At 41.5% G+C, this 26660-nt stretch overlaps 1 protein-coding gene across 2 annotated transcripts in view; it reads left to right on the forward strand.

The window, feature by feature from the left end:
• CNTNAP4 (contactin associated protein family member 4) overlaps nt 1-26660 on the forward strand; it is a 1754782-nt gene that overhangs the window by 1712682 nt on the left and 15440 nt on the right. The window contains exons 22-23 of one of the 2 annotated variants that reach the window (XM_085632834.1): nt 16081-16302; nt 19241-19312. In XM_085632834.1, the coding sequence (XP_085488960.1) occupies nt 16081-16302; nt 19241-19312 (294 nt within the window). The remainder of the gene's footprint in view (nt 1-16080; nt 16303-19240; nt 19313-26660) is intronic. The other variant, XM_085632836.1, reaches the window with a different exon arrangement.

Consider the following 26660-nt stretch of genomic DNA (forward strand, 5'->3'; position numbering starts at 1 on the left):
GTACTCCAAGGGCTTGTTGGCTTTCTTCCTGTTGCTTGAGACATAGGGAGTCTCTATCCATGCTCCTGTGCCTGGCTCACTGGAAGTCAGCCCAGATACCTGCAACACAGACTTCAACACATCTCCCGTCTGTGTGAAGATGACCCAGTGCATCACCCGGTTGCGGGAGTAGAATCCTCGCATCGCTCTTGGAACCGACGCAGCGACTTGAGAGCCCCACGCTTTGGAACCTTGCATCGCCACAGCACCAGTTCAGAGAGATCGATACATCCCTCGACTGCATGGAGAAACCTGGCACATTGCTCTACGGAACCAATGCATCGCGACCTGGCATTTCATCTGCGGAGCAGACTCATCGCAACCAGCAAATGGAGACAACTGGCACATCCTTTACTTGCGGGACCAGTGTTGTTGCATCTTAGAACACATCTCGCTGTTGCAACCATGAAATGGACTTTGTTCACTGGGGTATAGTCAAAAGGTTATCCCCCACATAACAGTTTCTAAACCTTACTTATGTATTCACACCTCAAATCAAAAACTACCACATTTTCCTGTCACGTAACACTGAACCAAAATATATGCAAAAATGTCAAATGTTTATTGTATCAGTACATTGTACATATACCAGGTAATTAAACAATAAACAAATCATTCTATTAGCTTTCACTATACATGTAATCTCCAATATCCCTTTCATATCAATGGGTTCATACAGTGTCTTAGGAAAACGCATTTTATTAAAAATTTAAAAAAATCAATTTTGTTTGAATTTGACTTTTTACTTTTTACACACAAAGTGCAATTAGGCAGAATGACATTTTGTTTTTTATGCAAATATCACATAAATTAAAAAATGCTATACAGCATGTACTTGTTGAAGCAGCGAAAATCGATAACCATGTTGTTCATGACTCTAGTTAATGACAGCAATCATCTTTCGTCTGATTGTCCAAAGTTAGCACTTATTTAATTTCATGCTCATTAATTATTGTTGGTTCTCCTGACTAGTACTCATACGTTTATGTTCAGGTCTCACAGGTAAAATATGTTTTCCTTTTCTGAGTAGGATGTTACCTATAATATAAAATTCTTTTCCACGTAATTAGATTTTTCGGGTTGATGGGTTGGAGCTCCTCATAAACATTTGGTAGGTAGTCGCCTCTTATTCTTTTCATTTTCCATGATGGTACTCTATATCAATTCCGAGCTCTGTAATATATCCGACCGAATGATCTGGTGTCTGCTCTTTATTCGAGTGTTTACTGGGGCCTGTGTGGGTCATGTTGCCAGGCTGAACCTCATTGCGTTCGGCCCAATCTTTGACTTTGATCTGATCCCGCGCAACCAGATAAACCATTTGTAGCTATATTTACTTCTAAGTACTACACTGCTTTTATTCTTTAAAAAAATCAATATCTCAATTTATTGGAGTTTCTACAGTTTTGGTCTTAAATAATTTTTAAAATTGTTAGCTATTTGTCTAAGCCTGTGTGGTCTTTTTGTTGTGTTTTCATTGTGTTATTGTGTGTGTTTTTCTCCCAAAACCTTACACGTTATCTCTTTTCAAGAGTCTGACTGCTTTGTGCCAAGCTACCTGAGGGTGAGCACAAGTTATCTTTTAATGTGTATCTAGCTTACACTGACTAGAGTGGTGGTTCCTGCTTGAACAAGGTTTGCTGTCCTGTGCACCCTGGTGCCCAGATTCAGCTTGTCTTCGCCTCTTTGCACTCTGAGGCAATTCAAGCAGGACTCTTTTTATTTCCTTACTCTGGTCCCGGTGTTTTACCAGGCTTATCCTGCAACTGTTATGCCACATCCACAGACAGTGATCTCCCTTTATACTGCTGGATACCCTTGATTCTTGCTGAACCCCCACCTACATAATGCCTGAGCAGAGAGAACAGCTGAGCAAGAAAAAGGCAATGAGGTTCTGACAGATAGCCACCAAGCCTAAGAGGCGCATGCTTAATGAGTCAAAAAAGTGAGTGCATACACTGACATTATCCTGTTCCTCACCTGTTCCTCTGCACTTCCTTTAAACTATTTAAGATAATTCTTGCTAATTTATATTTCTATCTTGATATGTATGTTATTTAATTGCGTACTGCTTTCTGTTGGGCTGATTCTTATATAGAGAGAGTGGAAGACTACCCATCTGTTGTCCAATGCAGTGTGTTCCTCCACTATGGTCTGAGTGCCCATGAAATAAGTGGTAGGAAAAGGTCATGCCCCAACCTGTTTTCATGCTCATTATATGCTTCTACAGTTTTTCTAGAGTGCAGTTGCTTTTGCAAAACAATCAATCATAGAGATTCCAGAGCTATGCTGTTATGGAGTCCACAGGGGTGGGGCATGAAGACTTGAACTCTCAAGTTGTTGTCTTGTGTCCAATGAAATGAACTATAGATAGGTGCTTCCATTCAGAAAGGCCCTAGGCAAGAACAAAGAACCTGTCATGATTTTTAAGGATTTTGACATGGCCTTGAAAGAGTTGGGAGAGAGACCACTATCCAAATACAATTTTCAACATCCTCACTCCAATAACCACCCATAACAGTGAGTATGGGTACAATTATAAATTCTTTCACGATAGAACAGTAATATAGTGTTTACCATTGGCTCCAAAATGCCAAATCTTCCAGGAAAATGGGTTGAAAGAGGGGGTGAATGAAAAGATGAAGGAATATACCCATTTCTGACAGCTGAATCCAATACAAGTAATCCTGGACTTGATCAATAGACCAAGGAAGAGGCTAGAAAGTCACTGATTAAAAGAAAGTCAAACAAGGGTACAAGAGGCCAGTCCCTTTTAGCAAAATGATTATTGAAAGCTCACTATTGTCGAATTATAAGTCAAGGGTGGTTAATCATATAGCTCTCCAGATAATGACCTCATGGGGCCCATTGTTTGGCCTATTCTTGGCATATTAATGGTCCTATTATTGGCAAAATTGAATAGTCTTTGTGGTATTACTATGTGGCATTACTTGGCTCACTTAGTCTTTCACTGGTATTTCTGGTATTTCGCTAAGTTTTCACAGCCTCTGTGCTATGTCTGCCCCGCCCATTCCCGCGGTTTTCCCTGCTCTGTTGCTGATCCCACCCCCACCCTCCTGCATCCCTGACAGCCCCTCCCAGCTCCCAGTACTACTTATGGAGACTGCATGCCATAGGAAAGCCCGTCTGCATCCGTCTGTGCCTGGACTGCACCCAGTGCCAGGACCCCTGGTCCTCCTACTAGACACTGCTACACCACCGAGGTGCTTCTGGCCCTGAACACTGAATGCCTCAACAATCCTCCTCCAGATCAACCAAGGGACCCTGCACATGCTGCCACTGCTGCTTCTCCTACAACATAGGATCACCTGCCGGGACTAAACCCCACACTGCTTCTACACAGAACAATACGGACAGCGAAAGCTCACTCTGATGTATCCTGCTCAATGCCTGCTCCCTCCACAAACATGCCAAGGAAATATGGGACACCATCACCACCATATCCCTGGACGTGGCCTTCATCACGGAAACTGACTTAACACGTCCTCCAACTCCGACCACACCATTGTCTACTTCACAATTGCCGACACACGGCACACCAGAAGAAATAACCACAACCTCCCCCTCTGCAGCTGGGGCAAAATAAAATAGACCCACTGGACACAGACCCTCAGCACCTCCCAACCCGAAACATCATCAGACCTCAACTTCATCACCTGGATTATCAAATGTGCTGACAGTCGCTCTGCTAAAATTAGCCAAATCCAACAAGACCACCAAACAAGCCAGCTAGTACACACCAGAGCTGAGATCCCCCAAGCGTCAATAATACAGACTAGAGAGGCGGTGGAGCAACACTAGAGACCCCTCTGACAAAGCCTCTCACAAGCCCTTGATGACTACTACATCGAATCAAAGAAACCAAGAAAGCATCTATCTCTGCCTACATCTATCTCTGCCTACACAAATGATCTTTTCAAGATAGTCAAGGAGTTCTCCAACCTAGCAGCCGTAGAAAACACCATTCAACCCTCCCGGGAACTCTGCGACACCCTCTCAGACTTCTTCCACAACAAGATAGCCACCATCTACAACAACTTCAACCCTCAACCCACATCTCTCAACCTAGACAACTCAGCCAGCCAGCAAACACCGATCGAAGAATAACACCCTGGTCGCCTTTCACCACAGAGCCCACACCAGCCATCAAGTTTACCATTCACTCTGGGGTTCCCACCGACCACTATCCCTACCATCTCTTAAGCCTCGGAACCACCCCAATCAGCTCAGACTCACCTACATCTTCAACACTTTCCCAGAGAGCTAGAAACACCCCCTAAGTCACTCCCCTCCCAAAAACAAATCTGCAGATCCCAACTACATCAAAAACTAATGACTGATCTCCATGCTCCCCTACCCAAAAAAAGTACTTGAGAAGGCAATCAACCAACAGCTCACTGAACAGTTCAAACACAACCCCCTACTCGACATCTCACAGTCAGGATTCTGCACCAATGACAGCACAGAGACTGCACTAATCACCATCGCAGATGACATCAGAACCCTATTCAGCTGCGGAGAAACTGTGACCCTGATCCTCCTTGATCTCTTGATAGCTTTTAACACAGACTCCCAACACACCCTCATTGACAGACTCTGCAGCGTAGGCATCCAGCCGAACTACCTCAGATGGATTGCCTCATTCCTAATGGGATGCACACAGAGTATCCGCCTGCATCCCTTCACCTCCGCCCCTAAGAAACTCATCTGCAGCGTATCTTAAGGCTTATCCCTCAGCTCCACCCTCTTCAACTTCTAAATGACCCCCCTCGCAGATGTAGTCAGATCCCTCAGACTCAACATAATCAACTACGCCGACAACACCAAACTAATCCTATTGCTCACTGAAGATCCCACCAACAACAGAACCAACTTTCACAACACAATGACCAATGTAGGCAACTGGTTGAAAGACAACTGCCTCAAACTGAACTTAGGCAAAACAGAAGTGCTGATATTTGGGAAGAACACAATCACTTGAGATCACACCTGTTGGCCGTCAGAACTTGGACCTACACTCACACCAACTGACCATGCGCACAAAATTGGCATCATCATCGATAGCCAACTGACCATGAAACACCAAATCAATGTAGTCATCTCCTCCTGCTTTCACACTCTACACATGCTCCACAGAATCTTCAGATGGATCCTCTGAACAACAGAAAGACCGTAACCCAGACACTTGTCACCAGCCAGCTCGGCTATGGAAACACCCTTTCTGCAAGAATCTCCACCCATCTCCTCAGAAGGCACCAAACCATACAGTACACTGCAGCCAGATTCACAGTGGACCTCCCCAAATGGACCCACATCACTCCACACTTCAGAAACATCCACTGGCTTCCGGTTCAGAACAGATGCCAGTTCAAGATCCTTACGCACACCTACAAATCCTTACGTGACAAGGGACCATCCTACTTAAACCATTCACCTGAAATTCCATCAGCCCTCACGACACCTGCATTCCACCTCACTCACCTTGATCCACACCCCTCGTATCCCTGCAGCCAAGACTGCTCCTTCTCCTACATGGCCATCAAAGCCTGGAACTACCTACCCCTCCACTTCTGGACTGTACCCACCCTGGAAATCTTCAAGAAGAAACTCAAGACTTGGCTTTTTGACTAAGCTCCGGCAGCATCAGTACCAGATACCAATATGGGTGATAGCAATGCGCTAAACAAATACTGATGGAGTGAGTGATTGATTGATTGATTGATTGATTGATATTTGCTCAACCATACCATGCCATTAATGCTGACCGGTGTTTGCCTTCAAGATCTTTTTCCCACTCCAACCCAGATATCACATGAGTACAAAGATTCCATGTGCCCAATGGTGAGCCATATTATGTTCAGACTTCAAGGGTACAGTGGTACACAAGTCCTGAAAACTGGGGGAGGAACACCATAAGAACTCACAGTGACGAAGAGTGGAAGAGAGGTTCTTGATAAGCTACAGGGGCAGGTCATGGAAGATGGCAACCTCAAAAGAGACTGACTTAAGCATCTCCCAGGAAAGTCCAGTAGTAAAACCTATTCTTGAAGTCCCAATTCCAGGTACCCTTGGTAAAGACAATACAAAACAACTGGTCATAGGGTCTGAGGGAATTTTAAAGACCTGCGCAGACAAATCCCCAAATCACTTGAATCAACACAACAAATAAAGTCCGCGGGTCTAAGCCAAACACTCATAAGAAAAGAAGCGACAAGTCAGCACATTCAAAAATGAAAGAAGTCCTCATGAAGAGGGCCAAGTCCCATCACCCACCGAAGTGGCATGCTTCATCATCTGGGACCTCCCATAACTACACCTGGTGTAGTTATAGAGCTACTACTCCTTCGATTACTGTAACAAGGAGGAGCTCAGGGATGTTTTGATTCCTGTAGTTGGGAGGGTAGATTATCTCAGACTGAGAAAGCTGTCATAAGTGTGGTGAATCTAGATGCAGTGTGTAGAAAAAAGTGGTTTAAAATTGATCATCATTGGAAAATAAATTTTATTCTGTATCCAATGACACCAAACTAAAAACAGCAGAAATTGTAAGGGGAGCGCGTCCACAAACGTTACTAATCGAAGGAGTAGTAGCTCTATAACTACACCAGGTGTAGTTATGGGAGGTCCCAGATGATGAAGCATGCCACTTCGGTGGGTGATGGGACTTGGCCCTCTTCATGAGGACTTCTTTCATTTTTTAATGTGCTGACTTGTCGCTTCTTTTCTTATGAGTGTTTGGCTTAGACCCGCGGACTTTATTTGTTGTGTTGACCCTTGGTAAAGACCAAATGCATAGAATAACAACCCATGCAAGTTTCACAAATGACACTATTAGTATCTACGGTTCTTAAATGTCTGAGTTTGTGCAACCAAATCAACGAAAAATACTTTGGGCCAGCTAAAGAATATAGAGCAAATGAGGTATGACATTAAGAGGTGGAAATTGCAAGTCATCCACTGATGATCATTTGGAAATACACCAGGGCACACAGTACAAACTCTCCTGATGTCACCAAGGCAGCAAATTGAGATTAACATTGATTACTAACCTAGATTCATGAACTTCTACCAGTTTCAAGAGAAATCTGGTACCTGCCAACATCTGAAGACATAAAGATTGCCTTGCACAAACAAATGTCTGGAATGGTTTCAGATGCAAACAAGGCACTGATAATGTCTGGTCCAATGTCATAAAGATTGTCAGGAGAGTTGTCAGCCAGCAGAACAGCCGCTAGGACTATGCCAGCACAATGGGGACATCTAAATAGACTCTGCAGATTACCACCGTTCTGGCAGCGATGGAGTCAGCAGAGCCAGCACACATCTAAATACGGCGAGCGGGACTCTGTCAACTCAAGGGAGTACTTGAAACCACCACCATGGAGGGTTGGTGGAAGTAGAGCCAGGATCTGATTCAGGCCCTAAGTATGGAAAACACAGATACCGCATGTAATCCCTCATTTTCCATATGGAAACTCTTGGTACCTTGATGTTTTAAAAAAACCCTGCTTTATTTCAAGAAGTGTTAATCACATCTGTGTTAGCAGAAGAACAAGCAGATTCCCCGTAGGATATGGTGCTCTGTGTAGGGTGACCCCAGATTTCTCCCTTGCTTGGCTGTCCCCGTTTTGGTACTTTTAGGACTCTGTGAACTTTCCCCCTGCCTACCAGGGTTAAAGTGCTTGTACTCTCCCTTGAAAACATGGTAACATTAACCTCCACCTAATTGGTACATTTAATTCACTTGTAAGTCTGTATTATATGGTACTACATTTACCCAGAGCAGGTACATTAAATGATACTAGTGGGTTGCAGCACTCATTATAAGACCCACTAAAGTAGCCTTTAAATCATGCCTGCCCCTGCATCCTGTATTACCGTTTTAAACCAGCATTTTGACTTGTCAAAATAAACCTTTAGCCAAGCCTACATCTTCCTTTTTAATACATATGTCACCCCTAAGGTGGACCCTTAAAGGCTAATACGGTGGGTTGCATTTAAAAAGTAGGGCATATTTGTTTAAGTTTTATGTTATGACAGTGAGAGACACCTAAAGTCATTTTTGCACCACTGTAAGGCTATCTCTCTCGTAGACTAATATTAGGTTACCTTATTAAACTTAATACATGATAATTTCATTTGGGAAACAGATGGAGAAATGGTTCTTCCAATCAAAATAGTTGTAATTTAAAGTCCTATTCAATTGTGAAGTCAAATATTAATTTGCTATTATGAAAATGTGCCTTTCTGCCAGTGTCCAGAATAAGATTAGTGTGAACGTCTCTCATGTGGTGTTTTGTGTATTCCAACCAGACATCGGCACAATAGGGCTTGCTTTTCAAAGAGTAGCCTCAGGGCTTTAGCCACCCCCTTCCTGACTTCTAACGGCTGACTGTCCTACCACTGACAAATGCAGCTCACATCTTGGCCTGTCTGCCCTTTGTCACCTTAGACAGCTTTGAACTAAACACAGAAAGGGGGAAAGTTAGACAAAGGGGTCTGCCACCCACCATTTGCAGTGGGGATACAAATGGGCTTGTGTAACATTCAGAAGAAGGACTATCATGCTGTCAGAAGAAGGACGATTGGACATGCTTGCCTTGAACCCAGGCTTACCAGAAGTGACTTCAACTATCAGCTGGCCGACATCCTGTTTAAGCTACAGGGACACAGCAAGCTTCCAGAAGCCTACTTGTAATTCCCCAGCTGACCAACACCCACTAGACCTGCTTGAGCCCTGCCGCTAGCCTCTGTTTGAGTGACTCCTGATTCCCAAGACATTCCTCTTAGGTCCTTGAACCTTGTCTGGCATCAGGGTGTATTCTTTTTGACCTCATATTGAAGATACAAAAGCATTGGGCTCATTACAACTGGTAAGTGACATATTTGTGCAGAGAAACAACCGTTTGTCATGTTTCTTGTCTTGTGTTTTCACTTTAGTACTGTTTGAGTGTTTTACACATTGCTTCCAAGTTAAACCTGAATGCTTTGTGCCAAACTAATAGAGGATTAAGGACAGGTTTTTTGAGTTACATTTGCAAATTACACTGTAAAGGATTGGATTTACTATTTGAGTGGGGCTTCCACCCCTCTCAACTAATAACCCAATTTCTTATGTTTCCCTCATTCTCCAAGCAATTTACCATGGAGGGAAACACATCCATTTGGAAGCCACTAGACAACATTATCCATCTAATGCTTTATTAGGTCTATTTCATAATGTTTTGCCATTTGGTCTCATAAATGTAAGCAGAGAATTCAGTGCTGATCATTCTGCAGTATATGTTTCTCAATGCATTTCAGCATATGATGTCTTCTTGAGGGCAAAGGATTTACGAACAATAAGGTAATCTATGAAACATATCTAAAAACACTGTGACTTTAATTAATTAATTAACAATTTAATCCACTCTCATAATTAAGCCACTCAGTTCAATGTCAGTCAAATCTGATATCTCAAAAACATGAGTCTCCACTGTCAATCATTATTCTACAATGACAGCTTGACATCTTTGTTCAATGAGGGACACTTTTTCCACTTTTTCCACTACATCAAATGACATGCAGACACAGCATTCTTTATTTGATCAATATGATACTCGAAAGTAAAAATAAATCTGCACATAAGTCATGTCATGTTTTTCATGGAATTTGGGAAATTTCCTGAAAATTGTGACAATACATGCAATTATGCAAAGTACCAACAACCAACAATGTTGTTGTTACCTTACATACATTTTTTTAAAGTGAGGTCACAATTTGTGCACAAACAAATTTGCAAGATCATTGAATTATGTGACATGGATGAGTCAGCCATTTTGCATCTACGGCATAGCATCAATGATTACTTCCTGCTCCTTCCTGGCTGCTGAATCCTATCCAGAACATCCCACTACAGGTTCACACTTTTTTCTTTCTCCTGTTTTCAATTACTTTTACTTTCTGTCCTGGTTGTACATTTTGTATTTCTTTTGGATTACATTTTTATTTTTTGTCATCTTTGCCCCAAATTATCATTAGAGAAGATGAAGAAGAAAGGTCCATTTCCCACCAATGGAACATGTAATTTTCTTTCAAAGAAGTGGATTATTTCATGTTATGCCACCTCCTTTATTGGGGGTGATTGCTGCACTGTATGTACTGCAGATAGCATTCCAGGTGTTCCCAGTTGCAGGAGCAGCACCGATGGGCTGAGGTCCTTAGCCAGAAATAGGACATGCTGGTCTAACCAGGTATTGAGGCGGAGAGAGGAAAGTAAAATTTTTATATTTTTGTACCTAAATATTGTAATAGTAAATGTCAGATATTCACTTCTGTTCTGTCACAACATTCAAAATAAAAAAGTATTCTTCTTGGTTGCAGGATCACAAGGGAAAACACTTACTACCCCAATCTTCCCATGTCAACCTTGGGTCTGTGTAGCCGAAGACCGATGGCTGACTGGTGAACCTCAGTCCTGTTTGGCATGGACACTTGTTCTACAGTATTCAATTGAAATTAGAACATTGGAATGTGGAGGACTCTATTGAATACAATGGAGTGCTCCGTGCTTCTACGAGCCAGTAAAGACCAGCAGAGCAACATTCCAATGATGCTTTTGTTCACAGCTATTGCTGTGAACAAAGGCCTCTCGGAGCTTGAGGAGATTTAAATACCCTCGGGCTCGAGACGCCTTTGTTTTATTTGTTAGAACATTCTGCAATAGGCAGCAAGTGGAAGGGAAAAAAGGAGGAGCTCAATGGAGGTAGGTGTATGGGTGTGCGGTGGCTCCTCTGCCCTGGCATAAACGCTCCATCTTCATTATTTGCTAATTTATGTCTTTGGGAGTACCTTTAATGTGATGATAGTTACAATGTATGAAGGTATGGAGCAGGAATAATACTTGTAGACATGGAACTCTTGTTAGGATTAGGTCAACGGATTGGAGCAGGTAATATTGTGAATCAATAGATCTGTTTGACTGTTAATATTTACATGTGTTTCCTGCGATTGATACTAGTATTGTGCATCCTCTGTTTCTTTTCTCCTTTCAGAATGATAATAGCCCAAGGTTAACACAAGGCCTACAGCCTGTGCCAGTGCAGACCAAGCCCCAGCACTGTCATCAGAGGAGAGAGCCCCAGTGCTGCAAGCATGCCTGCTGACGTGTACAGCATGGTTAATTGTTCTGTGTAGATTTTACAAATATTTTACACATTATCTATTACTTATATCACATGGCTCTGAAAATGAAGTCCTGAAGCCCCACTCTTTAGAACTTAGCAATGTTTTTATTTTTAAATTGTCACAACTGCAAAAGTGTCAGTGTTTAAAAAATATCAATATAAAATTAGGCAGCAAACAGATGACATTCTTAATAAAGATCAGTGACAAATTCAAGTTGGATATTGTAAAAACGCAAGAAGGGTGGCAGAAGATGATTTGTATTTGTATGATTGGGATAGATAAAACCATTCAACATATAAATAAGACTGTCTGGGGGAAGGTTGTGTAAAAATGACTGAACCACATTTGCTCAACTGTTGGGCCTTGAATACCAGTGCTGCACAAAATTATTTTTTGTGCAGTAACTCCTTCTACCACATTTATCAGCATTATGAGTACAGTGGCAAACTCTGCATCCCTTCAATTTTCCCCAGAGAGATTTTATCGGATTAAATCTGTGGATACTTACTGGTGGAAATGTGCAGTGAGTACTTGGTCATGGAGAGTGTGTTGTGGAAAAAACAAACATCTGCATATTATGATTAATTTTTGGTGGGCAAAACTTAAAAAGTCAATCTTTGGAGATACTTCAGTTTTAGATTTTTTCATTTGTGGCATTTATTGCATTCAACACAGTGCACTTACCTTTGAGACGTTACTGTTTTTCTTGATGGCTTTTTAAAAATTGACTTCAGAACAGTTTTACTTAGAATTTACTACTCCACATATTATACCAGATTCATTCTTACAATTTGGAATTATATCCCTGATTACCCCCTTTTCTTTCTAGTTTATTAATTTTTCTTTTTTTCTTAACTTACCCATTTTTATCTCTTTTGGTTTATGCTAACCGTATGTATCTCCTTTTGCTTCCATTTGCATTCCTTTCTTTTTATTCTTCATAATTTCTTATGTGCTTTTTTCTCTTTACTTTTTCCCTTAGGTCATTTTTACACATTCGAATCCTGTGCTGGCAAAGATATTACCTCATCACTCAGGACAGTGCCAGTGGGACAACTAAGCAGCACCAGAAAGGTGACTTCTTATTTAACTTATCAAAGCGCCTGATGCTGTGCACTCCCACATGTGGGGCGTTTCTGCCATTTTAGCTTTGAAACATTAATATTTAATTGAACAGGTGGTGGTGGAGTAATTTATTGTGAGTATGGTAAATAGCAATTAGTTGCAGAAGGTCTCAATGGCAATGAATCACATAATTTCAGTGCCCCTGCATATAAGAGTTCTCAAAATTGTCTAGTGATACACATACATGTGCTTTAGTGGCTATTGCAATTGCAATTCAGTGTCTTTTTTTGTTCTCTAACTAGGAGAATTACACCCTGCTTCCTCCATTGGAGACGAGGAAACAAAAGCATCATGGTGCCGAGTAGGGCTACAGATAGTTGCTCACCTGCAGCTGGAAGAGATCATGGCAATTGTGGTGACTACCAGATGACTAGAAGCCCTGAAAAGGGAGGAAGAGGAGGCAGTGGAGAAGGAGGTGGAGACAGGAGCAGCAACAACCACCTCCAATAGACACCAGCCATCAAGGGCCAAGGACCCCAATTGCCACGATTGCAGCCAAAAGAGAAACATCACTCCGCCTCAACTCCACAGAAGCCAGCTACATCCCTCCTAAACCTAGACTCATCAAACTTGTCCTTTGTGGAGAGTTTGAGGGTCTAGTTACCTTGCTAAAGGCTTACAAAGAAATTAGAAATAGGCTTTATTATTTAGAGGGATATTTTAAAATTCCTCTTGGCCATTTCTTGGATTTTTTTTAATGGATCTTGTTTGTAAGGTTTAGTGGGTGGGGTGTTTTGAGACGGTAGTGACGATAGTGATTGTTTTGTTTAGTGCGTTTTTTCACTGAGGGTGTGGATGTTGGGGTGTAAATTATATTTATAATTGTTCTGGATATTTGTTCCAATAAACAGTAATATTTATTTTACTAATTCTTTTAATTACTGGTTTACTTGAAGGTCCTCTTTTTGTGAACAATAGCATCTTAAAATGGAGGCAGTCCAACGCCTAAAAATAAAGCCAAAACCTGGTTCATCATAAGAATTTCTAACATGTTCCCTATGTGAGGATCTCTCTTCCCATGTGTTCTCATTGTGGGCTGGCACCTTGGTTGCTGTAAATGTGTGGCATCTGACCAGGGCCATGCCCTTGACCAAATCTCCCACCCTCACTGACTATTCCATCATTTAACTTGATGTCTAACACCTTCTGTTAGTAATATATATGTATTGATAGTAATTATCTCCATAAAGAATTTGCTCCTAAGTAGCATTAAAGTATTCCTACAGAAGATTCTTCATTACGCCATCATAACCCAATCCTCTTTCCACCTGAGCTGAAACCATGGCTAATTAGGCACATAACTGTTAGAATCCGTCACTGCAGGGGATATTATTTGGCTCCAGGCTCCAATTAGCCCCTCTATCGGGCTTACGTATGGAAGTGCTGTAAGGGGCCACATTTACAAAAATTAGGAATATTGATTTGCAAATTGCGATTCTCACCTAATTCCTTCATAATTTACTGAATAATACATTTAAAAATAGTGATTCCTTGTGGGGTCGCAACTCGACCTACCTCATGAATATAAGGAAGCTAGGTCACATTTGCGACCCAGTAGGAATTACTGCTATCACAGGGATGGTGGCCTGCTGGAGTCAAAAGACCACCATGTCTGTGAACGATTTTAAATAAAGCAAATGTTTGTTAAATGCAGTTTGCGGGATGCATTTAAAAAAAGGAAAATTAAACTTTTAAGTTCAAAGGGGAAGAGGTCCCTCGGGGACCCCTTCCCATTTGCAAATGTGTAGAACATTAATGCATACCACTGCAAATCGGTTTTTGAAAAGGATCCCCTAAAGACGTCCCTTCCTGAAGCGATTCGCAGATCCAAATTGTGATTTGATAGCAAGTTACAGAATCAGATTTTGGCTTTTGTACATTCAAAAATGCGTTTTTGTGGTCGCAAACGGCCATTTGCGAACTCCTATAAATGTAGGTACATATGGCCCTATGTTTCTTGCTTTAAATACGGGAGACAGCAAAATTATTCTACAATAATAAAAGAAGACAATTGAGTAACCGGGATACCAATATGGAATACTGGTTATTCTGGTGGAATTAAAAGCAAAACCCTCATGGTCCTCTTAGAACTGAGAAATTACCAGGTACCTATTCCCCAGTACTTTTTTCTTTCTCTCCAGATTTTTACACAAAAGTCTTATGTTTTCAGTAGAATAAATCTATGTGTGAAAATAAACCGATCTCTGGTGTTCCTGCAGATGTGAAAATTATAATCTGGCCTAAAACTGCTGTTTCCTGTCCCTTCATAATTTAGAGACCATTTATACTGAGTATTTAGTAATAGATTGTTGACAGCAACTATTTTCTTCGGTGCCCTTTCTTGACCTTGTATTGGTTAGCACTTCCTTGAAGGGACTTGTAGTATCCTGCCTTTGTTAATGTTATGCCATTTACACCTCCTGCTCAGCCAGTGTGTTTGTACTGTGTGCTGCATGGAATGTTGGATGCGCTTCGGAATGTTGGGAGCCTGTGAGGTGAAGGTGACAGTTGAGAACTGGCTGAGCAGCAAGAAGGCTGCTCCTGGTGGGGCTGCTCTACAGAACTTGCTGCTCTACAGAACTGAACCACCTGCTGTTCTGGAACTATCTAGATGTAACTATCTTCAATAAAACTTCACAACTTACATCCTTCCTGCGTTGACCTCATTATTACAGGTCTCTGCCAGCAAATCCTGCCAGGCAGGCGGAATGCTCTAAACATGACAGGAGGTAGTCTCTATTCAGGAATCATGTGAGGCGAGACAATAGGTCTTTTATGCCCATCATGCGTCGCAGACCCGTCTTCACAGAATATTTTTAATCTGAAATGACTACTGCCATGGACACGGTCTTTCTTCAGGCTCGAACGTTCCACAGAATTGGCAGACATATTCCCATGTGTTGGTCCCGTCCCAGCAAATGTGAACGGGTGCGCAGCCAGTGTGTGTTGTACCTGAGGACATGTAATGCTGCAGTGTCTTTGATTAAGTCATTTGAAGGCCATTTTAAAGCGCCTTTAGTTATTAAAGATATAGCAAATAAATGGGCCATTGTATAATTGAAAATTGTGAAATATTGTAGATTATGGAATACAGTGTGCTTAGTAACTGAGCACACCTAGCACATACCAATTTTACAATGATGTTTACAATACACCATGAGACCATCCTGAAATGATCTATGATTCTAAAGAAAAACAAGTATTTGCTTAATGTGCCATTACACATGTGGAATCTCACAACCATTTCACTGTTTACAATTCTGCTTTCAAAGAATGTTCTAAGAGGCTGTTTAACAGAATAATATGCAAAACATACCATCCATGCTCGTACTTCCTGTCTGATGACTGAAGGGAGTTTTCGTGCTGAAGAAGCTGGGTGCATTTTATGTTCGAAATCACTTCACCTCCAGAGAATAAAATATTATAATTGATTCAAATAGTATTTTATGTAAGTAGCTGCTTTATCTTTTGTCCTAATTACTATGCACTTTGGAGAATAAACTATTAAAGTGCCACTAATTATTCTCATCATTGTTATCTATGAAGTATTTAATGTAAATGAGCGACTCTTCATGAACTGCAATGGATATTAGAATTCAGAAAAGCTGCATATGCTGCTGAAGTACCATTGCACTGTGAGGAAAGCAGGTTAATTCTCCAATTATTCTGCTGTCACTTTATTTTGTACACTTGCTCTATGATTAATTGCTCTACGGTTCTTTTGATTAGCAGAAAATGACGATGTCGACCAGGAGACGGTGAAAGCCAGTGTGCATGGTTTTGTTGGCTGTCTTTCCTCGGTGCAGTTCAACCAAGTCTTCCCTTTGAAAGCCGCCTTCCGCCATGACACCTCCGCGGCGGTCCTTGTGAGGGGACGCGTCTCTGAATCCAGCTGTGGCGCCCTCGCGGGGGCCGACGCTTCATCCGGCGAAGCCACGCATTCCTTTGCAGGTACGGGCTGTTTGGTGTGTGCAATCGTTACGCCACCAGTTTGCTTGACTTTTTTAACTGTATCAGGAATAATGTGTACTTTCTCTTTTCCTGCTGTGCTTTTGCTCATTATGTACCATTCTAAACTCATATTCTGTGAAGGTGTACCGATAATCCCCAGGTGAAAGATCCAGATGACCAGTTGCAAATTGTTTTGTCTGATTTCATACTTTTGTCTAACAAGAGGATTCATGTTATTAGGCAACTACTTTGAAGCCTAGTTTGAAAACATTTGACCTTCAAACTTTGCTCAGTACCGCAGCATGGCACTGCCTTGATTTAGCACTAATGTCCACATTGTCAGGATTGGTGCTAGTGCAGCAAATCTGACAAGTTCAGGTAATGAATGACAAAGCAAAGTAAACAATCAAATTCAGTGTGATGGCCACGTAAAGAGTATTCAAAAAGAGACGGTTTCTAGTTTTTTCTATAGGTGCTTCTGAAGTAAATGTTTTCAGACTAGATGAATCATATACAGGCAATTTCAAATTAACTGCTTCAGATAAATGTTCAAACTAATCTCTTTGTTTAGAGCATAACAGGCTTGTTTCCTCAAAGTGTCTCCCATCTTCATGGCGGCAGGTTTATCATGCCATTGTAGTATGGGATACCTGTTTTTGTTTCTGAAAATAGAGCCCCAAATTATGGGTCTGTCTTTGGGAAATAAAAAGAAACTGAGGGGCATAATAACAAGGGCATTGCCCCACCGGAGCATCACTTTTTACGACCCTCCAGTGGCGCAATGCCCTGCTCCATATTTACAATGCCTGGCACTTTGCGAGGCTTAATGTCGCATTGTAAATATCTCACCCTTTCACACAGTTTTCTGCCTCAAAGGGGCGTGCAATGGGCATTGCTGTGGGCATACCCACGCAACAGCCATTACTTTTTGACATTGCCCCAGATTTACAAGGATGTGTAAATCTGAGGCAGCACCAAAAAGTAATGCCATTCAAAAGGTGGCATTAGAGTGGCGCAATGAGAAGTGCTTTTATTTCTCCTCGTTTTTTGCACTTTCTGTGTTGTAGCACACATAGAAGGAGCAAATTACCAGCATTGACTCTTTATATGCAGGAAGGTGTCCCTTCCTGCACATAAGCAATCATGCCTGCAATGCAGAAGGCCTTGCACCATGGTGCAAGGGTGCCCCGTTCGCTTTAGGCAGCGTTTTTGCGCCAGCGCAGGGATGAGCACAGAGATGTGCCGTATTATTGTCAATACGGCACAACTTGGCACTTTTGAAATCACCCAGCTTGGTGTGGCAGATTTGCTTGCGGCGCCGCACTGCATCATTTAATTGTAAATATACCCCGTAATGTCCCAGATACTCTGGGAGCTTTCTCTCAGCCCACGTGGGATATTTGTGTGTGCCTGCTTACCAGTACTGCCATGGAGCTTGGGGACCTGTGAGGAAGAAAGCCAGCCAGTGTTACTGGACATGTGAGAGGTGAACACACAAGACAGGGGTATACTTAAAATGAAATGATACAGCACCTTAAGCAAATCCGCTGTACAAACCTGCGTCATTTAAAAAATGCAGAGATGGACCGTATTAACGAGAATATGGCACATTCCTGTGCCCCCTCTGCACCACCGCTAGAAAAGGTACCTCTCTCCAATTCAGGCACCCTTGCGCATTGGTGTAAGAGTGCCTGCATTGCAGGGATGATGGTTTATGTGCAGGAAGGGAAACCTTCCTGCACATAAACAATCATTAATGACAATTTGCTCCTCCAATAAAGGAGCAGAAAACAAGGAAAAATAAAAGTATTTCTCCTCGTTGCATCACTCTAATGCCTCCTTTTGAATTGCATTAGTTTTTGGTGCTGCCTGAGATTAGCACATCCTGGTAAATCTTGGGCAGTGTCAAAACGCAATGGGTGTTGCATGGGTATGACCACAGCAACACCCTTTGCATGCTCCTTTGGCGCAGAAAACTGCGTGAAAGGGTACGATATTTTCAATGTGGCGTTAAGCCAGGCAAAATGGCTAGGGTCGCATTGTAAATATGGAGCAGGGATTTTCATCACCGGAGCATTGTAACAAGTGACTTTCTGGTGGCACAACACCCTTGTAAAAATGCCACCAGTGTAATTTTAAAGATTTGGAGGGCCCTGAGCAAGAAATATTTTGTGAGCTTCTATTTGGAATAATTTTTAATTTTTTACCCATTTTATTGCTAATCAATGTCCTGTGATTCCAAACAATGTTGAATTGTATGTTAAGGGTTGAAATCCAGTGAGATAGAGAGAAAGTTCACTCTCCCGGGGGATCCTAGGAAGGTGGGACCCAGGGCAATAGCCCACTTTGCCCATGACTTTAAATGTCTCTACAGACACCCTATCATTTTCCACTTCTAAATGAAACACTAAGTATAATTGAATGTTTCCAGTTATTCTTGTCGATGTATAAGCTCCAGTTACACATGCTTTTAACCGGATCTATTTGGTATCATTTGGGTTTTTAGACATCTAATGAACTACTTTAAGTAAAGGTCCCAGTTGATTTTATTCACATTTCATTACTGGATATTGGCATCTAATCGTGTGTATTGGTTTCAGTCAGTGTATGTCAGGTGTGAGTATATTGGTTAAAAATGTCAACTGAAAACTGTACTACTCATGTTTAGTCGCCAATCACCAGAACGAGGACACAACTGGAATCAACTTGAAATCAAATGTTCAAAACAACCAAAAGGTATTAACAGGTTCAATAAAAAGAGCCGTAATGCAGATTCCATCAGCGGCGTGATGCATCCCTTCAAACCAGCGGCGTGATGCGGGCTGCAGCCCATCCAAACATGGCGCCCCCCTTGAATATCTCCCACTTCAATCTTGTTTCGGCCTCTGAAGACGCCTCTCGTTTACTTCTCTCTGTTCTTTCCTTTGTTCTTCTGCAGATCATTCTGGGCCTATCGACGAAGGACAGCCCCTTTCAAACACTATCCGGAATGACTCTGCAGTCATCGGAGGTAAGAGGGTGGAGGGAAGTCTTACTGTACTGAGTGAATTAATAGTCGATTCTCATAATGTGCGAAGGCAAGGTCGCTTCAGAGCAAGAAAAGCATTTTTGAGTAATTAAATTGTATGCAATTGTGGGCTTTTATTCATTTCTCGAATGTGAAACTATTTTGAATAAGTATTAGAGAACATCAGTGACACATTATAACGAAACACCGCTTTCTAATGGAGGCTGGTAGGTTTATTAAAAGTACCTCACGGGTTCAATATGGCGCCTAGGGTACTGTTGAGTACAAAAAGCGACAGTAGATGAACCGTACTCTTTTCCCTAGCAGCCAATGGAGCTGCTTGAATTAACAGCATGCTTTTTCAGAATGAAGCTTTTACATTTGAAAGTATTATGCGTACAGACAATCGGATTACTCTCCTATTTTTCCCAATTTAGTTTCAAGAAATAATGCATTATCATAAATCTACTTTGAGTTAATTATGTTTAGGTAAACGCCTCTGGTGCTCCTTTGAAAGAATGAATAAAATGGAGATTGTCTTTGCTTGACAATAGGGAAATGTGTGAGCCAGCGCATTTAAAATTACCAGGGCTATTATTTTTATTCCATATTATTTGTGTGCACTGATGTTCTACGCTCAACTATTTTCGTGTGTTTGTGTTTTCATATTTATTTAGTTTGTTTATATAATTTCAACTTGAGGCAGTGGCGGCTCCTCCGCTAAGGTGGAGGAGCGTAGCCCCACTGCTTTTTAGCAGTGAAATAAAGGGAAAATAAAATGATAATAATTTGTGTTATTATCATTTTATCTTCTCCTACTTCCGCAGCTTTGCATGAGGGGGCGGGGGCAGGTGAGGAGGGGTAGAACCCTACTAAGTGTGCAATGACTGCCCACTGGCTGGCCAAACAGTCTTGTTCACTTTGCATGTACTCCATGCAGGCTGCATTGCAACCTGGGTGGAGAACAAGCCCAGGCTCCCAGTCAGAGTCTGAGCACAGAAACATGGTGCTCAAACTAATAACAATGCTGCTAAGACAGCGTTGTGATTGGCTGACTGGGAGCATGGGTGTGCTTCCTGTTCAGGCCAGCGAGAGAGGACTACGCAGGAGAGACGTGACAAGGAAGCGGCGAGAAGTTACGTTTTTTATTTTATTTTTTATTATGTGCTCCCCCCCAACTCCGATCCGTGTTCACCGCTGCTGAACTTGAGATCTGTCTTATTAAACGCAACCTGCATCGGTCCTAAAATGAAATGTTAATTCTATGTGTGGAATGCCAAAGCACCGTAATCCCCCTATTCACTGTGTATAATGCAGGGATATTTCATAGTCATGGCCCAGAAGTGACCCTAAAACGAAACTCTCCATAAGCCAAGCTAAAATAGTTGGATTGAACTTCAAACGTTTTAATACTACATTTTTGCCTTGTTTTTGTTTTTGAACCCGTTTAGTTTGTCTGTGATATTACAGAATAGGGTCTGTTTTATTAAAATTAGCCTGTTTCTGTCCCAAAAGGAGCATTCTGCTCCAAAGTGCCAAACAACCATGAATACATAATCACTATGCATATGCATTAATATTTCATGGTAATGGTCTGTATTGACTGTAAAATGGAATCCCGTAGACTATCATTAAGTGATCGCAATAAACTTCAAACATTTTTATATAAATATTTTTTAGCTCTGTTATGATCCCGAAACAACAATTGTTCATAGCTAAGCATTGTAATAGATGGAAATTACATAGTTTTGTCCAAGATTGCTGTGTCCATTGATAATCGTGTACAACAATCCAGGATGATAAATTCTGATTTTATTTAAGTCTTCCTTCTTGCTTTGTCATTGTTGGATAATTTTATACGCAAACAAGAGAAATGTGATCTGCTGCAAATTCAGGAAAGCAGAGTGAGTTGATGCAATAGTTGCCAGGGAGGCTTCAGTTTAAATGAATCAGCAATACTCTCAGTGCAGATCTCAGTATGATGGCTGCTCTCTTAAACATTTCACTGAACTAGACAGAATCCACCCTTAGAACCAGGGTCAGTGTCCTCCATAGTGTTTCATAGTAAGTAGGCCAATGCTTTAGTTGCATGAAAAGCCATGTTCTACTCCTGAGGATGTCACACCCAGGCCTGGAATAATAAAGACGTAATCACAGAAAAATCTTTGGTAATCCGATGTAGAAATTTAGGGGTTACTGCAACATAAGAGACGTAGTCACAGCTCTGGGAAGAAAAATGTTCTTGAATGTGACCCAAAGTTTTTTTTTTGTGAAGAAATATGTTCTAGTCTCAGAAATTCAAGGGTAAGCCAAGCAAAACCCCGCAATAATAAAAAAACTACTCACAGAAAAGAGTTTGCAAATTATGCCCTCAAAGGTCGTTTGGTCTCAATTCAATGTCTTAACAGATAATGCCACCCTAGACAATCATCGTCCTAGCTAACCAGTCACTCTATATATCCTTATACATATGGACACAAAGCATTCATCGGTTTTCTCCAGGAAAAGAAAGAATGCACGAACTCCTCTTCGTCGGTAGATACTGTTATTTTATTTTACAGTTTTCAAATCTCCCTTATGTCATGACGCGTTTCGGCCGACGAACGGCCTTGATCACATGAGACAAACTTTGCGTATGACGGCGTTTAAAAATGCTGACACCCACATCACATGATGGACAGAAATGGAAGAGATACTATCACATCGAAAATCAGTGCTCTGCACAAAACAACAACGTAATGAATTTGTTGAATAAATACATAATTGTGTTCGTAAATGTACTTAAAATAAAATAAATAAATATAGTAAATACATTGTTGACAATCTAACATGTTCGAGTCATATGCTAAATCCCCAGTCTGAATACTGTGCATAATTGAAAATTCAAACATATGACCCCAAAACAATACCCAAGTTAGATCGTGTGGAGAAAATGGGCAATTTACATATTTTCTCCAAAACAAAACGAACCAAGTTGAAAAAGCATATTGTGTTAATGACACATTGCAATTTAACACATCAAAACAAATTGTCATCTGGATAAAATCCGGCTTGCAGGTACCTCATGTACTTGATGCAATTCTAAATATGTCCAATCAGTAAATGTATATAGCGTGACATTAGATCGGTGCGTATTGTAATTTTTCTTTTTGAACTGTATGCTATTTTTATAATGATATTATCGTTTTCTTATTTTATTATTTTTTTATATATAAATATTTTAGTCCTTTAATTTAAAGTGCAAATAGTGCATATACGTGCAATTTGATAATGTGCAAATAGTGCAAAAGTGCAAATCGATCATATGTGCAAATACGCAATGAATGTGCAAGATATAAAACTTAGATAAAATACAGACATTAAAATAATGCGAACTGATTGAATCCTAATGTCACTGTGAATAAGATACTCCAATAATCTCAATGTGTGGGTAGTCATGGAAAGCATGTTTTTTATCTATTCTGAATAATAACCAAGAAAGTGAGGTTGCAGAAATCTCTCGATGAAACACACCGGGCTTAAAGTAGGATGGGCATGATGTCCCTATTTCAAGCATGTATAAGTGCATAGAGCGCAGTAAGTGCACAAACAAAGCATGATGTTTGAATATAAAGAATTATTATATCCGAAATGTCTATTGATTAATCATGAAGCTTTATAAAAAGTTGTGCATATCTTCGGTTGTATTGAGCCCAAGAGGTGTCTTACTGTCTAGTTCAATAATTAACCGAGTCTCCAGTTGCCTGAGCAAGCGTTCTCTATTCCCCCCATATTTGAGTTTGGGGATTGCATCTATTACATAATATGAGAGGCAGGTTAAGTCATTGTCATGAACAGCTCTGAAGTGACGGGCCACAGGATAAGTTGTGTCATTATTTACAATGGCCCTGAGATGTTGTAAAATGCGCGCATGCACCTGTAGTTTGGTGCTACCTACATACTTGAGACCGCAGGTGCAAGTTAAAACGTATACTGCGAACTCAGTACGGCATGTGTAATGACCCCTGATTTGTACTGGAGTGGAACTAAAGGGAGTGTTATACTGTGAAGTATTCACTCCGAATTTACATGCCCTGCAAGAAGCGCATTTAAAGAAACCTTTAATGGGCTGCAGCCAATTGGTTTTAGTGGAGGTTTCTATATGTTTAGACACTAGCTGATTTCTCATCGAAATTGCCCGTCTAAAGGTGATAGTAGGTGTAGATGGCAATCTGGGTGCCAATACTGCATCTGTTCTTAGTATTGGCCAGTTGTGATTAACTATCCTCCTGAGCTGATGATGTTGTTTGTTAAATGTGATGATGAGACGGGGTGCATTGATGTTATCATGACTGCTTGTTAGTGGTATTGTGGTGTCATTATTGGGGGATAAAAGGTCCTCTCTGGATTTGAGAGCCACCTTCGCCTGGGCTTGTCGAAGGATATCATTTTTATATCCTCTTTCTTTGAATCGGGACAATGCCTGTTCAGAACATTTGATATATTCCCCTTCTGTGCTGCAGATTCGTTTCAACCGGAGTAGTTCCCCGTAGGGGATGCTACGTATCAAGTGGCGGGGGTGAGCACTGGTCGCATGAAGGGTGGCGTTTCCTGCTGTTGGCTTTCTGAAAAGTGTTGATTCTAGACGACCCTCATGAATGTAAATCTTAGTATCCAGAAATGGGACCTCAGAGGAGCCGATCGATGCAGTAAACTTAAGGTTACAGATATTATTATTGAGTTCATCGATGAATAATAAAGCACTCTCATGGTCACCCTTCCAAATAAAAAATACATCGTCTATATATCGATGCCAATGTGAAACGTGTTTATCAACCACCCTAGCCAGAGTGCCATGGAGGGTCTGCTCCTCCCACCAGCCCACATGCAAGCACGCGTAGCTGGGAGAGAAGCAAGCCCCCATGGCTACACCCCGCAATTGACGATATACTGCATTTTCAAACATGAAAAAATTGTTAAAAAGACACCATTTCACCATCTCTAAAAGCATGATATTGTGGTTATAGAGGCCTAAGGGTCTGTTATCCAAGTAATGTTTAACAGCTGTTAGACCAGCATGATGGTCGATGCTGGTATATAGAGACTCAATGTCCATCACCACTAATAACGAATCGTTCTCCCATTTGACATTTTGAATTCTATTTAAGAAATCCCCTGTATCTCTGATGTAGGATGGCAGTCCTTGTACAAATGGTTGTAGGAAATGGTCCACGTATTCGGTGATGTGCTCACTCATTCCCCCAATCGCCGAAATTATAGGCCTGCCTGGTGGAGGATTGATTCCTTTATGTATTTTTGGAATTAGATACAGGGTTGGGATAATAGGATAATCATTGAGCATGAAGTTCAATTCTTGACTGGAAATCAGCCCCTGTCGTTTCCAGTTCATAAGCTCTTTCTTGATGTTATCCTAAGCTTTGTGATATTCAGTTACTGTGGTTTTTAAGTAACATTCTGTGTTGGACAATTGTGTCTGAGCCTCCTTAATATATTCTGCCCTGGGCCATATTACCACATTGCCACCCTTATCTGACATGTTGATGACAATGTCTTTTCTGTCTCTCAATTTACGAATAAGATTCTCATATTGTATGTTCTGATGTTTAAGTCTAGCTTTGTTGTGGTTGGTCCTGTAGTATAATTTTTTAATATCATCAATTATACGTTCATGAAAAATGTCTATGGCGTCCTTGGGCATCATAGGGTAAAATTTAGATTTGACCTTAAATGGACTGAGCCCAGCACTGGACTCCGTGAGATTGTGTAGGCCGAGTCTTTCCTGAGTGGAATATTGGCTGATGTTTGGAACGTTGGTGAGGCAGTTTTCATCATTGAGTTCACTAATGGTGAGCATGATTGATGCATCAGATGCTGCAAGATTTGGTTGATTGGTAGGATTAGAAGTACTTGAGTTGACCGGTGGGGTGGATGTTGTGTTACCCTCTTTGATGGTAAAGAACTTTTGAAGTTTCAGCTTCCTAATGTATTTGAAGATATCAATACGTGTTTTTCCGTAGTTGAAGCTGCTTTCCGGGCAAAAAGAAAGGCCGAGTGCTAGAATCTGTGTCTCAGCTTTAGTAAGTACAAGTTGTGATAGGTTGACAACAGTGTTGTTATTAGTCATCATCTCCTGCGCCACTGCCTTCTTGGCCTGCCTTTTCCTGCATTTGCGCCTCTCCCGGCGACGTTGATTTTTTCGTTGCTTGCTGCTTGAGGCTGGTTCCGATTCCGTGGTCGCAGCGTCTGCAGGCGGTCCTCTGCTAAAAAATTAAGCTCTTCAGCTGGACTAAGAATATTCACCTGTTCGCCCACCATTTGCCCTCTATTCATGCCATCATCAGATTCGTATTCGCTCGTGAGTGAGCCTGTTTCAGAACTCAATTCCCCTCTGTCATTACTAGTTGTTGCTGCTTCTGTTTTAGATACCACATTTTTGTGCGCTGTACGTCCTGATATGTTTTTCTTGACATGGTCATATTTGCGCGAGAACGTGAATATCTGGCCCAACTCGTAGTCGGTTTTATCTCTTGCATATTTAAATGCCTTTCGTGTCTTGATTCTGTCCTCGTGCTTTTTCATTCTTTCGCCAATTTCTTGCTTTGTTTTGATGATGTAATCAGTTTGTTCCAGTTTATTAAGTTGCTCGTTGATGCTTTCGATTTCTTTTAATAAACTTTCTCGATCAATCTTGGCGTATTTGATAAGAATGATGACCATATTCATTGATGCTGCCAGATTATTCGCAGCCCATTCCTTTAACATCTCAGGGTTGGGATTCTCGTAAGATGGTGCTACAAAGATTCTTAAGCCGCGGGGCACTCTTCCCGCCTCCTCGTACTTTTGTAATGACTTATGTTCCCACCACTTTGTAATCTCATTTTTCATGCATTTCTCCAGACGTTTAAGCAAAGATGTAACATCAGAATTATTTACAGTAGTAACTGTGCTCGAATTTTGTACCGCTGAACCGGGTGTGTTGCTAAAGAGAGCGTCAGCTGCTGCCTCACGATCTCGCAAAGCGTCCATTGACATATTCAAACTATTGGTGGGAGCCCAGCGCAAAAGCAATCCGGCGGCACTGGGAAAATATGTATGCGCCGACACCTCCCCACCTGTGAGTATGCTTAATCCCGCTCACCACTTACATCCGACGAACTCTGCTGCGGCGCGTCCTCCGACCCGTCTGCTGCCGTGTTCGCCGATTCGGATGAGGAAATCTTGTCACAGGGGGCTGCCGTTGTAGAATGTCCTCCCGGACCGCTACTCGAACTCGTTGGCTGATAACGGCTGCCTGCTTGCATTGAGGGGGTTCGTAAACGGAAGCAGACCCACTTCCTGGTGATACGAATAT

This window comes from Triturus cristatus, chromosome 2_1 (genome assembly GCF_964204655.1).
Source record: "Triturus cristatus chromosome 2_1, aTriCri1.1, whole genome shotgun sequence".
NCBI classification, from domain to species: domain Eukaryota; kingdom Metazoa; phylum Chordata; class Amphibia; order Caudata; family Salamandridae; genus Triturus; species Triturus cristatus.